The sequence below is a fragment of the Myotis brandtii genome, unplaced genomic scaffold (genome assembly GCF_000412655.1).
Source record: "Myotis brandtii unplaced genomic scaffold, ASM41265v1 scaffold197, whole genome shotgun sequence".
In the NCBI taxonomy this organism is placed as follows: Eukaryota; Metazoa; Chordata; class Mammalia; order Chiroptera; family Vespertilionidae; genus Myotis; species Myotis brandtii.
In genome coordinates this window covers 339,609-354,511 of record NW_005357346.1, presented here as the reverse complement: position 1 = coordinate 354,511, position 14,903 = coordinate 339,609, and the positions used below count along the sequence as shown (strand labels likewise).

The 14,903-nt window shown below is 40.4% G+C and overlaps 1 protein-coding gene across 2 annotated transcripts in view; it reads left to right on the top strand.

The window, feature by feature from the left end:
• The first annotated feature begins 471 nt into the window (after window positions 1–471).
• CENPF (centromere protein F, 350/400kDa) overlaps window positions 472–14,903 on the top strand; it is a 49,740-nt gene continuing 35,308 nt past the window's right edge. Inside the window, exons 1-8 of one of the 2 annotated variants that reach the window (XM_005865149.2) lie at window positions 472–522; window positions 3,002–3,203; window positions 4,097–4,293; window positions 6,340–6,461; window positions 7,304–7,395; window positions 8,880–9,171; window positions 10,289–10,491; window positions 14,113–14,238. In XM_005865149.2, coding sequence (XP_005865211.1) covers window positions 3,042–3,203; window positions 4,097–4,293; window positions 6,340–6,461; window positions 7,304–7,395; window positions 8,880–9,171; window positions 10,289–10,491; window positions 14,113–14,238 — 1,194 coding nt within the window. In that variant the 5' untranslated portion in view covers window positions 472–522; window positions 3,002–3,041. Of the gene's footprint in view, window positions 523–3,001; window positions 3,204–4,096; window positions 4,294–6,339; window positions 6,462–7,303; window positions 7,400–8,879; window positions 9,172–10,288; window positions 10,492–14,112; window positions 14,239–14,903 lie in introns of those variants that run through there. The other variant, XM_014538759.1, reaches the window with a different exon arrangement.

Sequence of the window (14,903 nt, the reverse complement as noted above, 5' to 3'; positions counted from 1 at the left end):
GGCAAGCACAGCACCAAGTATCGATGCCGTACATTATTATATTTAATAAACAAGTAGAAAAGCAGGTGCAGTATTAAATGTTTTCACCAGAGAGCACTCTCCCGCTGGCAGCAGGTGATAGACCACACCCGCCTAATCAGCGGCCGGGTCCCCAGGCGTCTGCGGAAAAAGCGGTTCAAAACTTCCTCCAGCAAAAGCACTTGGGCTCCGGCTCCCGCCCCCCTCGCCCCCACTTTCCAACAATAACAAAAAAGCACTGGAACTCCGGCGCCGGTACCTCACGTGGGGGGTGTCTTGATTTTTAAATCCATCCGAAATGACCAATCAAAGGCGGCGGTCCTAGGGCGTGGAAGCGGATTGGTCCACTGCTGCTTACAGCGACCAATAGCTTTGGAAGCGAGTTTGGTCGCGACCGGAAGTGGGCGAATCGTGAACGGGTGGCGGCCGCGGGCAGTTTGAATCGGGGTCTGGTGCGCCGGCACCGACTCTGCGAGGGGATGTGTCTCCTTCCCGGCCGGTAAGGTGAGCGTCCTGCGTGGGTCCCGGCCCCGCGGCGGGGGTGGGGGACGGGGAGGGGGATGTCTGTGGGACTGCGCTCCCGGCCCCGGAGGGGCAGCGGACCGCCCCCTCCCGCCTGACCCGCTTGGAGAATCGGGTCCCGGGAAAGCTGTGCTCGCACGAGGGTCCCGAGATCCCGCTCGGTCCTGAGCTCGCACTTCGGGGGCTCAATTTCCAAGTCTGTTGGGTGAAGGAATTGGAGGTGAGCGTGCATTTCCTGTAACAGGAGCCAGGGGCTCCCATCTGATAGGCGGACGTGGGTCCTTGGTGGCCTGGAGAGATGCAAGCGTGGGTTTTGGCCTGAGCTGCGGCAGGCGGTGCGCTGCTGGTGAGTCGCGAGAGCACGTCCCCGTTGCCTTCCCTTTATGGGGACGCATTTGCGCTCTGGGCTAGGCTCTGTTAGAGGACCCAGAAAGAGACGGAGTGAGTCCCGGCCGTGAGCGTGGTCTGGAGGAGCAGGTGTTTGCATTCTCGGGCTCAGCAGTGGCCCTGGAGGCGGGAACTGGGGTTTCTTGGGGGGAAACGGGGGATTCTGATAAAGGAAAAGCGTACCAACCGGGCTGCAGTGCTGGGTTCTGATGAGTCACAAGTCAGCTTCCTCGGGCACTTTTCGGGGTTGGGTGACTCAGGCATGAAGGGTGTCCTGCAAATATCTGAGATGGAGCATTTTCTGGCAAGGACGATAGTCCTGTAAATCCTCTTTGCAGGAACCTTGACTTGCAGGGCTTTTCTACACCAAGCCCCGCCCCGTTCCCCATCCTTTGCCCTCTACATTTTATTTTTGAGGTTTACATATTTTTTGGGTTTTTCCCCCCCCTGTGGCTCCATACAGATTCTTGATGCCTTAATCAGAAGAAGTCTGCTCTAATCACAATTAGCCTGGGTCTGGTAGTTGCTTTAACCCCTTTATAGCTGTATCTTAGATTTTTGAATTGGAAAAGCATCAGACTTGCCAGCCTTCCTCGCTTATTTCATAACCTCATCTCTGTCATCCTTTTAAATTGCTCCTTTTATATTGCGATGTCTGTGGCGTCTTGGTGGTATGATTTCACTGCCCAGAATTGTTGAGGTCAGTCGCAGCGTATGCCTCTGGGATCCGTACCCCCATCCCTGAATGGGCAAGCCTATTGGGACAGTGTAAATTGTCCTTTGTTGGTGGAGAGGCTTGAGACTCCCTTCAGGAGTTGTTTGGGCAAATGGGAGGGGAGTTTAAGATGCTGCGTTCAAAGAACTGACATCTGGAAGCAAAAGAATTAATAAACAAGCAGAGAAAACACCGCTTTCCAAAGTGTGATATCTAAATTGTTTTCCCAGATCTTTGCTTCTCTCTCTTAATAATCTTTTTTTTAAATCATTTTTACTACTTTCATCAACTATTTATTAGTTATTCTGATAAAAAAATTTCATTGACACAGTCAATTGAAATAAAACACTAACATGGTTTTGGGCTTCATTTAGTAAAAAAAATCCTCACCCTGTTGCCAAAATAACTGGAAAATGAATTTTTTTTATTTCACTTAAGTACTAAAGACTAATAAATACAGTTACCATGCTTTTTTCCCAGCTGATTTAAATGTCCTAAGATTTGGCTGAGAAGGAGGTAGGCCACTTCCCTTTTGGTACCATAAGCTGAAATACAGAAATGTGAAAGTGTTCTAAGGCTGTAGGAAGTTGCCATCATTATTATCCCTTTTATGCAAAGGAGAAAACCACGGCACAGAGCGAGCTAAATGACATGCCCAAGGTCACTGTTTCCTGGTCAAGGTCTGTCTGCAGCATGACTTGACTGCATATTAGTTCTAGTACTAATATGTAGTAATAGCTTTGCCAGTCATGCATTAATTCAACAAAGGAGAACTGGGAAGGTGAGGGGGGTACCTGTGTCATGAGAAACTATGACCAGATTGTGGATCTCCCAGGGGAAGAGGGACAAAGAGGCAGTGGGAATTGAGGGCATGAAGAGGGGGAAGGGGAGAGCATTTACAAAATAACTTGTGTATTTTATTTCCTTATAGGACCCACTTCACCCAAAACATTATGGCAAAATATTCATATTTTATATAATGGAAACAAACAGCAGTAGGAAGCAGGTAGCAATCTAAGAAGCCAAAAAGGAGAAATAAAAACAGAAAGCAAGGCGATGCCAAACAAGCATATTACGTACTTCACAATCAGGTTTATTGGTAATCACTAAGAAGCCAAAAAGGAGAAATAAAAACAGAAAGCAAGGGGATGCCAAACAAGCATATTACCAATAATCAGGTTTATTGGTAATCACCGTTCAGAGGACGGGAAAGACAGATGTTATGCTTTGTCATCTTCTGCAGTGAGAAGTTTTCAGAATTGATTCTTAGAAGTGGTTCTGTAGACTCATTCATCTCTGAGACTTGAAGTGTCCTTTTCCTCTCTATACTTAGACCAACAGCCCGGTTCTTCTCTTCAGTTTACTTACAGATGTTTGAATAACAAAGAAAGGAGTCAAAATGAGCTGGGCATTGGAAGAATGGAAAGAAGGCCTGCCCACAAGAGCTCTTCAGAAAATCCAAGAGCTGGAAGGGCAGCTGGACAAGCTGAAGAAAGAGAGGCAGCAAAGGCAGTTTCAGCTGGAAACTCTGGAGGCTGCGTTGCAGAAACAAAAGCAGAAGGTACCCCTGAAACGCTGGTGTTTACAGCTGTGCACTGGTCCTGTGGGTGCATTGTTTCATCTTGGCCTGTTCGATTTTGAGCAAAATGGTTTTGCTATATCTTTAGGTGGTAATGACCCCTCTCCTTTTTAGAGTCATTTTAATTTCAATTACCTCGTTTTTCTCCATCCTCTGTCCTCGTTTCTGCTTACCTGCTTATATTTAGGGGGGACAGGATAGAACACTTTGTGGTCCAAATTGCAACCACTTTGTGAAAGTGGGCTTTTCAACGTGATATTCCCAGACCTGTCTCTTCAGGGCTAGTACATGAAAACTTAAACAGTCCTTCTTATCTCTTCACTAACCAGCAAAGTGGTGATACAGTTACTGCTTCTAAAATGTTTTTGCCCGTGGGATAATTTTCCAGTTTCTTGCAATAACGGATTTTAGCAGTCAGATTTGAAAATGAGTTGCCAAGGAAGATGTTTAGGGCTTATTTTTTTGTTTGTTTTAATTCTTGAAAGCATACTGAAGCTTTTCTAGGAAGGGGACGTGTAGCCCTGACCAAAGGTAATGTAATGCATGACTTTGTAGGACTTTTCTTTCTAGGTTGCCAAGGAAGATGTTTAGGGCTTATTTTTTTGTTTTAATTCTTGAAAGCATACTAAAGCTTTTCTAGGAAGGGAACGTGTAGCCCTGACCAAAGGTAATGTAACGCATGACTTTGTAGGACTTTTCTTTCTAGAGGCTTAAAGGGAGGTCATTTAAATATCTGCATTCATCAAGCATTGCCACTGGATTATTACAACCCTGTCTCAGAAAATTAGTCGTCAGAATTAAGCTCAGATTTACAAATCATACCTGGCAAGTTCACAAAGTAAGAGACCTCTTTCCTTTTAAATAATCCCCGTTAGGTTGAGAATGAAAAAACAGAGGGCACAAACCTGAAAAGGGAGAATCAAAGCTTGATGGAAATCTGTGAAAACCTGGAGAAGGCTAAGCAGAAGATTTCTCACGAACTTCAAGTCAAGGAGTCACAAATGAATTTCCAAGAGGGACAGCTGAGTTCAAGCAAGAAACAAATAGAGAAACTGGAACAGGAACTTAAAAGGTAATTTTTTAAATGGTATTTATATAGGTGTCTGTGTGTATTCATCAGATGCGTTTCTCTTTTCCTTTAGGGGTGCAGTTATTTTTCCCAGTGGAAATAAACCATGATCTCAGGAAAATTGATTCTTATATACTTCAGGCCTATCATTGCATAGCTCAGTACTATATAGATTCATTAAATGGTTGCTCATTTCATTTAAAAATATTTTTTTTTTTATTGATTTCAAAGAGGGAGGGAGAAACATCAATGATGAGAATCATTGATCGGCCGTCTTCTGCACACACCCTATTGGGGATCAAGCCTAGTGTGCAACCAAACAGTACACTGACTGGGAATTGAACCTTGACCTCCTGGTTCATAGGTCGATGCTCAACCACTGAGCCATGCTGGCTAGACTATAACAACTATTAAGAGTATAGTTTTCTATAGTCTAGAAACTGTTAAGAGTATAAAAACTAGACTACAAGAACTATTGAGTATAGTGTTTAAATTCTCACTGGTAACCTTCAAGTGTAGGGCAGGAACTTAATTTTTCTCCATCAATATCCACCGATGTTTCAGGAACATCTCGAACATGTTAGGTTGAACCATTTGAAATGTTGATAGAAAACTGTTGACTATTGGCAATCTTGTGCAGTTAAACTTAACAGGAAACATCCTCATTGAGTGCTTTTTTTGGTGGTGATGATGGTTTGTGTTTTCTCCCTAAGAAAATGGAGAAACAAAGGTTTATAAAAATAATAGGGTATACTTTTATTTAATATTTAAAATAAACTTTCTGTTTTTAATGAAAGGATAGGGAAAAGGGGGTAAGATGTGAATTTGAGAGGGAAAAGAAACACCGATTTTTCAAGGTTTTTCAAAATTCACCTCTGGAATTACCAGCCTTTGACACGTTAGGTAGTCTGTAGATACACCTCCACTGTCCAATATGGTAGCCATTGCTACATGTGGCTGTTGAGCTCTTGAAATGTGGCTATTAAAAACTGAGATGTGCTCCAGGTTCTGAAGATTTAGTAAAAAAATACCTTATTAATAATTTATTGATTACAAGTTGAAGTGACAGTCTAGAAAACATCGAGTTAAATATTGAGATGAAATCCACTTATTTCTCGTTACTTTTTTTTATGTGAATGGAACATTTCTATTGAACAGCGCTGTTCTACCTCCTGAGAGTTCGAATCTGAGATCTGATTTGCTGAGCAGTCATTTCCAGCTCTTACATTGCTTCTTCCCAGGTTGAAGTTGGGGCTGGGGGAGCTAGGGCACCAAGGCACTGCCTTCACCCTCTGCTTAGAGGAATGCGCCCATGCCAAAAAGAATGGTGCGCATTGCTAGCCATCCTCATAGGATGTTCATTATATTTCTGTGTTAAGCGAAAATCAGAGACATTAGAGACGTGCGAGAATTGAATCCTCTTTTAACATAGGTTGTTTGATTCTGAAAGTTGCTCAGAACTGAAGTGGTCGGGAGACTTTGTACATATATACAATATATGGCTTACTTTCCCCATTTCTTTGTAACTGTTTTCAGTCATCTATTTATGCATTATGTTAACTTGATTTTTATATCTGTCTTAAAAATACCATAAAGCACATGGTCCATATATCACATCTATGCTTTTGTCATGTCTGGATAACATATGCCATCCAGTTTTGTGATTTCAGCCCAAGCTTCAGGGATACCAGTTTTCTATGTTTCTGAAGTTCTGGGTTCTTTATATCCCTGTGACTTCAAATGTAAAATTTACTTGGAATATATCCCCAGCCTCCCAGTTCTTGCTTGTACTATATAGTGGGTATTACAGATCTTCTGTATAGCCTTTATGACATTGTATTTATTGGTTTGTATTTCTGTTTCCCTGACTAGACTGAGTTTGTGTGTCTGTCACATAAGCCAGTTTAATTAAATGTCTGTTGGGTAAATGAAGAGGTTAGAATTCTTAGGGTGGGTTTTGTCAGGTTATTGCTCGCTGGGAATGTATGGTGTTGGCATTCTGTAGCTTTCGCTCTGATTTGGCATCCCTCTTGGGTCCTTTTCTAACAGGTGTAAATCTGAACTTGAAAGAAGCCAGCAAGCTGCACAGTCTGCAGATGTCTCTCTGAATCCATGCAATACACCACAAAAAATATTCACAACTCCACTAACGCCAAGCCAGTATTATAGTGGTAAGGATTTTTTCCCTTCCTATAAATAGTTCTTTTATTGAGATTTCAATTCTGTCAAAGAAATGAATTAATTCAACTTTGAATTAAACTTTTATCTGGGCATTAAAAAAAAATGCAACTACTTGCTATAACATACATTTGTTTATCTGTTGAACTATATTGAGACATTAGGTTAATAAGTCTTTATGCTTTTTACTTAAACGTTTCTTTTTCTTCACCCGAGGATATGCCTTTTATTTATTTGAGAGAGAGAAACATTGATGTGAGAGAGAGAAACATCAATCGGTTGCCTCCCGTATGTCCTGACCAGGGATCAAACCCACAACCCAGGTAGGTGCCCTGAAAGGGAATCGAACCTGCCACCTTTCGGTGTGCAAGACAATGCTCCAACCCAACTGAGCCACACTGGCCAGGGCTTAAAATTTTTTTTTTGCTAACATAGGAATTCCACCAAGTTGTTAGCACTAATTATAGGGAAGCTTTAAAGGAAGCTCCCATTTTCAGGGAACGTAATGACCTCAATGTCCACTATTGCTAGCTTCTAAATTTCTGCAGAAACACACTCAGGTAGCAGACTTGTTGACTGGCTTACACTTTTCACTTTATCCTTCTATGGTGTGTTTCAAAAGTAATTCAGTTCCAGAATATTCAAAGCACCTGTGTTTCCATGGATTTTGATACTTGAGTAATTTGATCAGTATCTGTTGCCAGAACTGAAATGTTCTTTCTAGTGTACTAAGGTAGTCATTTCTCAGCTATCTATTACATTCATTATTGATCTGAGAATTCCTTCACGGAATCAATGATCAAAATAAAACTGTTATCTCCTTGTTTGTGTTTAGGTTCCAAATATGAAGATCTAAAAGAAAAATATAATAAAGAAGTTGAAGAACGAAAAAGATTAGAGGCAGAAGTGAAAGCCTGGCAGGCAAAAGTAAGTCAAGTATGGGCCTTATAACAGAGTATGCAGTCAAGAAAGCACTTTGATACAGGCTAGAACAAGGTTAGAAAAATCTGCTTCGCGTAGAGCTGGTACATTTTTCTTACACCAAGAAAAATAAAGTTCCTGGCTCACTAGTTATGATAGTTCTTAATTTAAAAATAGGTAAAGAGTGAATAAAATAGAGTGGAAATTGCATTATCTCTAAATGTTAAATGTTCACCAAATGCCATAGAAACTAGCAATATGTTTATTTCCCTATTAAGGTCTAATGATAAGAGTCATGTTTGGAGAGGGTAGGACTAGTTCTTCCGACACTGCGTTGTCACCTGGAGGAAATGGCTTCATATTCGGTTCCTCTGAAGGACTGTCGTGAATTACTGCCAGGGTCCTGGGATTGAGGATCCTTATTTATGAAATGTTTATTTCAGAGGAGAATGTTTTCAATATCTCCCCCATTTTTTTAAGTAAGTTGCTGGCAAGGGTTTTAAACTTCATTTTAAAAAGTACATTTTGGCACTTAATAGTGTATTGTAATTCTGCTAAACATAAGAACTGGATAAGATACCACAATTTTGCAGATAGTTGAATGACAAATTTATAAGTAGATACCTTAAATATTGAGGATCGAAAGTTCTTAATAGAGATTTAACAACTTTAATTCTTTTTGTGCCTCTAACCCTTGTTTTGGAGTCACCAGAATTTTCATTTGTGACAACAGCATTGCTTATGAAGATGAATAATTATTATTAATCCTATGGTTTATCCTAGAAATATCATATGCTTCGTTATCTAGTTCAGTCATTGTTATCAATTCTGCCCCTGATTCCCAGCTATTCTGTGGAGGGGAGTCTCCATAAACATTAAACCTCTCCCTGTGACAAGAAAAGCACTTGCTATAAAAAATGAAATGTAGCGTCTACAGCCATGTCTTTAATTGTCAGAGTGGGGGCTGAAAGAAGAACAAAAAAATCCAAAGCATTAGGAAAATCCATAGATGCCTATTGTATAACATAAAATACCTTTTGGACATTTTCGGGGGAGTGGTATGGTGGAAAATGAGATTCTTGAAAGTTTTTTTAGGTTAATTTTCATTCTCTTTGTGTAAAGCTACTGAGGGGGTAGGGAGAGCAGGTATGATCAAGGACGGGAAAAAAACCAAATTTCAGAATTCAAAATTGCAGTGAATACTCACGTGTTTAATGGAGTATTTGAGGGATGTAAGCTAAATACGAAAACTGAGCTCGTGTGAAATAGAATGGGCCTCAGTAGCACTGGCTTAACCCTTCAGTGCTGGTCTGACCTTTAGAAAATCTCACTGGGTATTGGAGCTTAACGGTTCCCTTGACTTGATGAATATTCTTTCTTGGTACCCAGTGGAGATGCTAACCTCTTGGCATGACTTTATGTTCTATTTGAAAATAAGTAGTCTTGAGTATTGATTTCTAAAGGGCTCTAAAGAGTTTCTATCTTAACAGAAAGCGAGCCAGGCTATTCCACAAAACACCATGAATCACCGGGACATTGCCCGACACCAGGCCTCGTCGTCTGTGTTCTCATGGCAACAAGAAAAGACCCCAAGTCGTCTTTCTTCTAATGCTCTACAAACTCCGAGTAGGAGAGATTTCTCTGCATCTCACTTCTCTGGGGAACAAGAGGTGACTCCGAGTAGATCAACCTTGCAAGCAGGGAAAAGAGATGCTAACAGCAGCTTCTGTGATAATTCTAGCAATTCTCATCTTTTGGATCAATTAAAAGCCCAGAATCAAGGTAAACTAAGTTTACATTTTCCTGAGATAATTTTAGAGGTGATTCCAGGCATTTTTGGTCTTAGAAAGTGCTGATGTGTTTTGTTAGACACATCAGTGGCGAGCATCCCAGTCTGATGATGTTAAATACTGTCTTTTCGATAATGAGAAAAGATATCACAGTTTTGGAGTGTATCTTGATTTGTACTAAAAAGCTGGGCCCCTGAAGCCTTCAGAAGTAGGACGAATGGCTTTGATTGTCTTTCCAGAAGCCGGGTGAGTAGGTTGGTCGACACTCCCCACGCTTCTCATCTGGCTCCTTTGTGCCCCATGGAACAGCCTGTGTTCTGGCCGGTTTGGGCCAGAGGTGTGGCATGTGTCTGCAGAACAGCTTTGCTCTGTGCTGCCAGCTTGTCCATATGGGAGCAAACCTGTAACCTTGGCTGCTGCACCACGCTGCAGCTGACAGCCAAGGGTACCAGGTGGTGCTTTGGAATCTTCTCTGCAGACTACGATAATTTCCAGGGCTATGATATATTGAAAATCACCGTCAGTGTTCACTGGTGAGAGCTGTCACACTGCCAATGCCATTGGAACCAATAGTGTGTGTATGTGGGGGGAAAATGAGAAAAAATTATTGTTACTTTTGGCAGTATAGGAGGCTCACACTGTCTTGATCTTTAGTGGAGGTAAAGCTACCCCGGGATATGGGAGGGTGAATTTTTCACTGTTTATCACTTCCTTGCATTGAAATGGGCACAGAACACATATTAGTCTGCCAGTGTGTAAAACCAGGTGGTAATTTAAGTAAGGGTGTTATATGTGATGCACTTTTTGTAGCCTTGATCAGGTAATATTCACAATTTTAGAAAAGGATTTTCTACCCCAGGTTTCTCTGATAAGAAGAAAATTTGTTTCTCCTGCTTTCTATAAGTTATTTAATATAAGTAATAATAGAGACTAACCACTGAAATTAAATCCAATGAAAGTAGCTTCTGTGTTTAATGTGAATTGACTTATGTTTGTCTCACCAAAGATTTCAGAGCAGAGTGACATACATGATAAATTCTGAATTGAGTTGTAAGTTTTTTGTGAAAAGTATATGTTAATTGAAGTATGGGTTTTGTTTGTGATTTAAGAGCTACGGGGCAAGATTGGTGAGTTGGAACTGCGTCTACAAGGACAAGAAAAAGAAATGAAAGGCCAAGTGAATAAATGGCAAGAACTACAGCTCCAACTGGAGAAAGCAAAGGTGGAATTAAATGAAAAGGAGAAAGTTTTGAATAAAAGTAGGGATGAACTGGTGAGAACAACAGCACAGTATGACCAAGCCTCCGCAAAGGTATGTGACTGTTCATGAGTTACTGAAAAATCTCCACTTTTTATGCAATTATTTGGGAAGCGTACTTCACACTTAAATTATGAAATAAATGATAAAATGAACCTTATTAATAAATTCCAGGCAGTATCGATGCCCTTGAACTAGTAAGTTCTTTAGAGTTGGGTATATCAGGGCTCAGTTCTGGACTGCTGGTTTTCCCAGCTGAGGGACTTGAGCCAGTCACTTCTCTCTCACATCTCAGAGGGTGAAGAATAAAGATTATGTATGCACAATACCTGCCACAGTTCCCGGCCCATATAAGAGACTTAAAGTAATGGAGCTTTGAATGACATTTAGGAATTATGATAGAATGTAATTGATCTATTCTTGGGATCCAGTATCCATTTACTCCTAAAGCTCCAATTAAGGTCTGTTTGAGGGTTGCTTTTGGGTTTTTTTGGTGGTGGTGTGTGTGGGGGGTTGCTTTGGCCCCAACCTATCTCTCTAGTCTTCTGTTATTCACTCATTCACTGACTCATTTGACAGGTATTTATAGACTGCCTACCTATGTCAGCCATTGTTCTAGACTTGGGGATGGAGCAGTACGGAATTAGACAAAAATCATTGTCCTGTGGAGCTTCATCCTAATGGGTGATGTAACCTCAATATAGAAATCACAGGTAGTGTGGTATATGGGGACGAGTGTAGAGAAAAATGAATTATCTTCTAGAACCACGGGACTTATTTGATGTCTCCTAGACGTAATCTTTATCTGGGCTCAGTGTCTTTCTGCTTCGCATACTCTCCTCTTGGAATACTCTTGACATGCTCCTCTTTTCATCCTTTTATCTCGCCCCACTTTTATATAATTTTAAGTGTTTTCTCTACATATATTTCGAACCATATCTGACCATCACTGTTATAATTTTTGCTTCAGCCCTAGCTGGTTTGGCTCAGTGGATAGAGTGCCAGCACTCAGTCTGAAAGGTCTCCAGTTAGATTCCGGGTTAGGTACCTTGTTTGTAGGCTCCATCCCTGGCCTGGTCACAGGGATGTTTCTCTCTCTGTCTTCCCTACTTCCCGTCCACTCTCAAAAAAAAAAAAAAAAAAAAAAAAAAAATTCTTGGGTGAGGATTAATAAAAATATATATTTTTTTCCTTAAACTGTCAAATAACTTAGAAAACTAAAGAGAAGGAAAGCCTATTTTATACATTTATATATATATTGTTGCTTTCCTTCCTCTTCTTTTCTGGTTCCTTTCACCAATAACTTAGAAAACTAAAGAGAAGGAAAGCCTATTTTTTAGGCTTGCTTTCCTTTCTCTTCTTTTCTGATTCCTTTCACTATTTCCTTTTTGTTTAGACAACTTTTTAAAACCATTTTTTTAACGTTGGTCTGTTGGCTATGGGTTGTTTTACTCTGCCTTTCTCTGAGGATGTCTTGGTTTCCTCCTCATTCCTGGAAAATACAGCCTCAGGGTACAGGATTCTGGGTTGACTGAAGTTATTTTCTCTCAGCACCAACATGTTTTTTCCCTTGGGTCCCAAGGTCCCCAGTCAATCAGTCTAATCTCCTTTTAGAGCGTTCTTATGTCTGTTTTACTATACAGGGTTTTTAGTTGTTCTTGATGGGAAAAATAGGGAAGTCTACATCTATTCTGTCTTCTTGGAAATGGTAGTCTAGGTTCATTTTTAGATATTCTCCAAGTGCAGGGCCTTGCACAGAGAAATTCTTGATAAATATTGATTACATCTATGAAGGTAAAGTGGAGGGTCAATGGGACCATAGCCTGCCTTGATCCTTATATGTATTCTCCTTGTGCAGTCTGAGTTGGTTTTTTAAGTTAGAAAGACTTGGATTTGAGTTCTGGCCTTGCCACATCTCAATTGTATTGCTTTTGGAGCTATTTAATTAACTTCTGAGCCCCAGTTGTCTAATCAATAAAACGGTGTTAAAAATGCCTGTGCCATAGGGTTGTTGTTATTATTGAAGTAATTTTCATAAAGGCTTTAGCATAGTACTTGGCACATGTGAATTATATTAATATTTGTAATAATCTTTGTTGCCTAGAGTTCTTTGTCAATTAAGCTCATTTTCAGTTGCTTTTCTGCCAGCTCAGGCCTTCCCATATATAAGAATTATACTTACCCTTTCACATTATGTGCTGTTGATTTTCGTGTGATAAGATCACTGAATCTTCATTCCATCCGATACATCTGATATAGTGTCTTCTACCAGGTCATGATTGAAAACTGAGGACACAGTTCTGGCTTTCTTTCTATTAGTCGTCGCTCTGGGTTCTTAAGAATTGTTTGTTCCATGCTTTCTGAATTCCATTTTCCTGTGAGCTACAATCCACCTGACTGAAAATTCAGTCTTCCTCTCTCTGGCTTGCCCCTAAGGACAATATGACCTTGTCAGATATGTAGCTGAAATCAAATTATGCATTGTTTATGCTCTTCCCTTAGAATTACCTATTAAATAAAATGGAGCTAAATAATCAAGATCAATACCATGTTCTTTAGTGAACATACGCTGTTTCTAGTTTGCTTCTTTTCCAAGTATTTGTGAACCGTGTGGCATATAAAGCTGTTGAAATCATGTAGAAACAAAGTGTTGGGGCCCGCAGCAAACCCGGAGTTGAGCACCCACATTTTAGAGATGAAACAGGCCCAGAGCGCTGAGTGCCAGGGTCATGTGCTGCATATTTTCATGGACTTGAGCTCTGGGCACTATTTTAGAATATTGTGGAACATTCATGACATCTAGTGGTAAGCTGCTTACATGGACTGTGCATGAGAATGTCATTCAAAAATTTTTACAGAAAATATAGATATCTCCTGAAAGCTCTTTTCTAACCTGTTTCTAGTAAGAAAAAATGATTGCTTCTGAGAACCTTTAATCATGGAATGAGTTGCAGATTGAAGGAGGGCCAGCAGAGGGCGCCAAGGGTTCAGTCATCTACAATGCCTGCCAAGTGTGGGGGGTTTTCCCATGATTGTCAACCATCAACATTTTGGACCACGTGGGCAGTGATTTTTATCTGAATTGTTTACTCCTGTATCTCCAGTATCTAGCACAGTGCTTGACATATAGTAGGTTTGTAATAAGTGTTGAATTCATATTATAAATAATTTCTATAATACTTTTTCTTGGGGATTCAAAAATTCAAGAACAGTTAGGATAATGACAGAGGTGTCTGAAGGTCCAAGGTAATGTATTAATTTTAAAAAAATATATTTTTATTGATTTTAGAGAAGAAGGGAAAGGGATAGAATGATGAGAGTGAATCATTGATGGGCTGCCTCCTGCATGCCCCACACTGGGGATCAAGTCCACAGCCCAGGCATGTGCTCTGACCAGGAATGGAACCATGACCTCCTGGTTCGTAGGTCATAGTGTAAATGATGAAGTATTAAATGGTCAAAGGCTTTACATCCTTGCTCCTATTTCCCAAACGTAAATTTTATGTGTCCTAAAATAATTATAGTGCTTTCGGTATATGGCTAATAGTTTTAAGCCCAACTTTTTATGAAATATAAATGTCAAAGCACAATGTTAAACTTGGTACTAATTTTTCTAAAGTTCAAAATATTCTTTCCTTGAATAGTTTTGTATTGCACATTTTTATTTGTTGTTAGTGTACTGCATTGGAACAAAAACTGAAAAAATTGACTGAAGATTTGAGTTGCCAGCGACAAAATGCAGAAAGTGCCAGATGTTCTCTGGAACAGAAACTCAAAGAAAAAGAGAAGGAGTTTCAAGAGGTAAGGTGGATAGATTCATTAGGAGTTTGTCGGGATGTCACAGTTCCCTCATTGGAAAAGAGCCATTTGTCATCATTTGGATGTTCTTCTAGGGAAATGCTCTCGGGGGGGAAAAAGGTCGCTGTATTTTCCTTCAGTCTTTCAGTTTTTGATCAGAGAAGGAACTCAGTAGTCAGAAATGTTCTTTTATATCCATATTTTCAGATTAGTTTGAGATTATTATTCTGAGTAGGAAAGGGTCATATTCTTTTTTCAAACACTCTCCGTTGTGAAAGAAATTGAATTACAATCTCTGGCTGTTTGTAAAGCCTGTGGGTTGGCAAATACATTAGAACAGTAGCTGATGAAGTGGGGAAAGGCTTTGGCAGGCAAGTTAGAGCTGAGGATGCCCTTATGTAAGTAGAGCTGCCAATGTGAGGCGAGTTAGCCGGGAAGTGTGTGTGTCATACGGATTGAGGGTCTGCAGACTTCCAATAGGAGTGACTGCAGACTGGAGCTCATCTTGGTCAGACACAGCCTCATACATTCATTAAATTGTTTATTCCTTTATTGTTTATCTCACCAGAACTACTGTATACAGCAGGCATGAGAGAGACAGTTACCCAGAAGGAAGTAATTGCGCCTCCTGGGGAAATTATAACCAATTGTATATTTAAATATTTTTT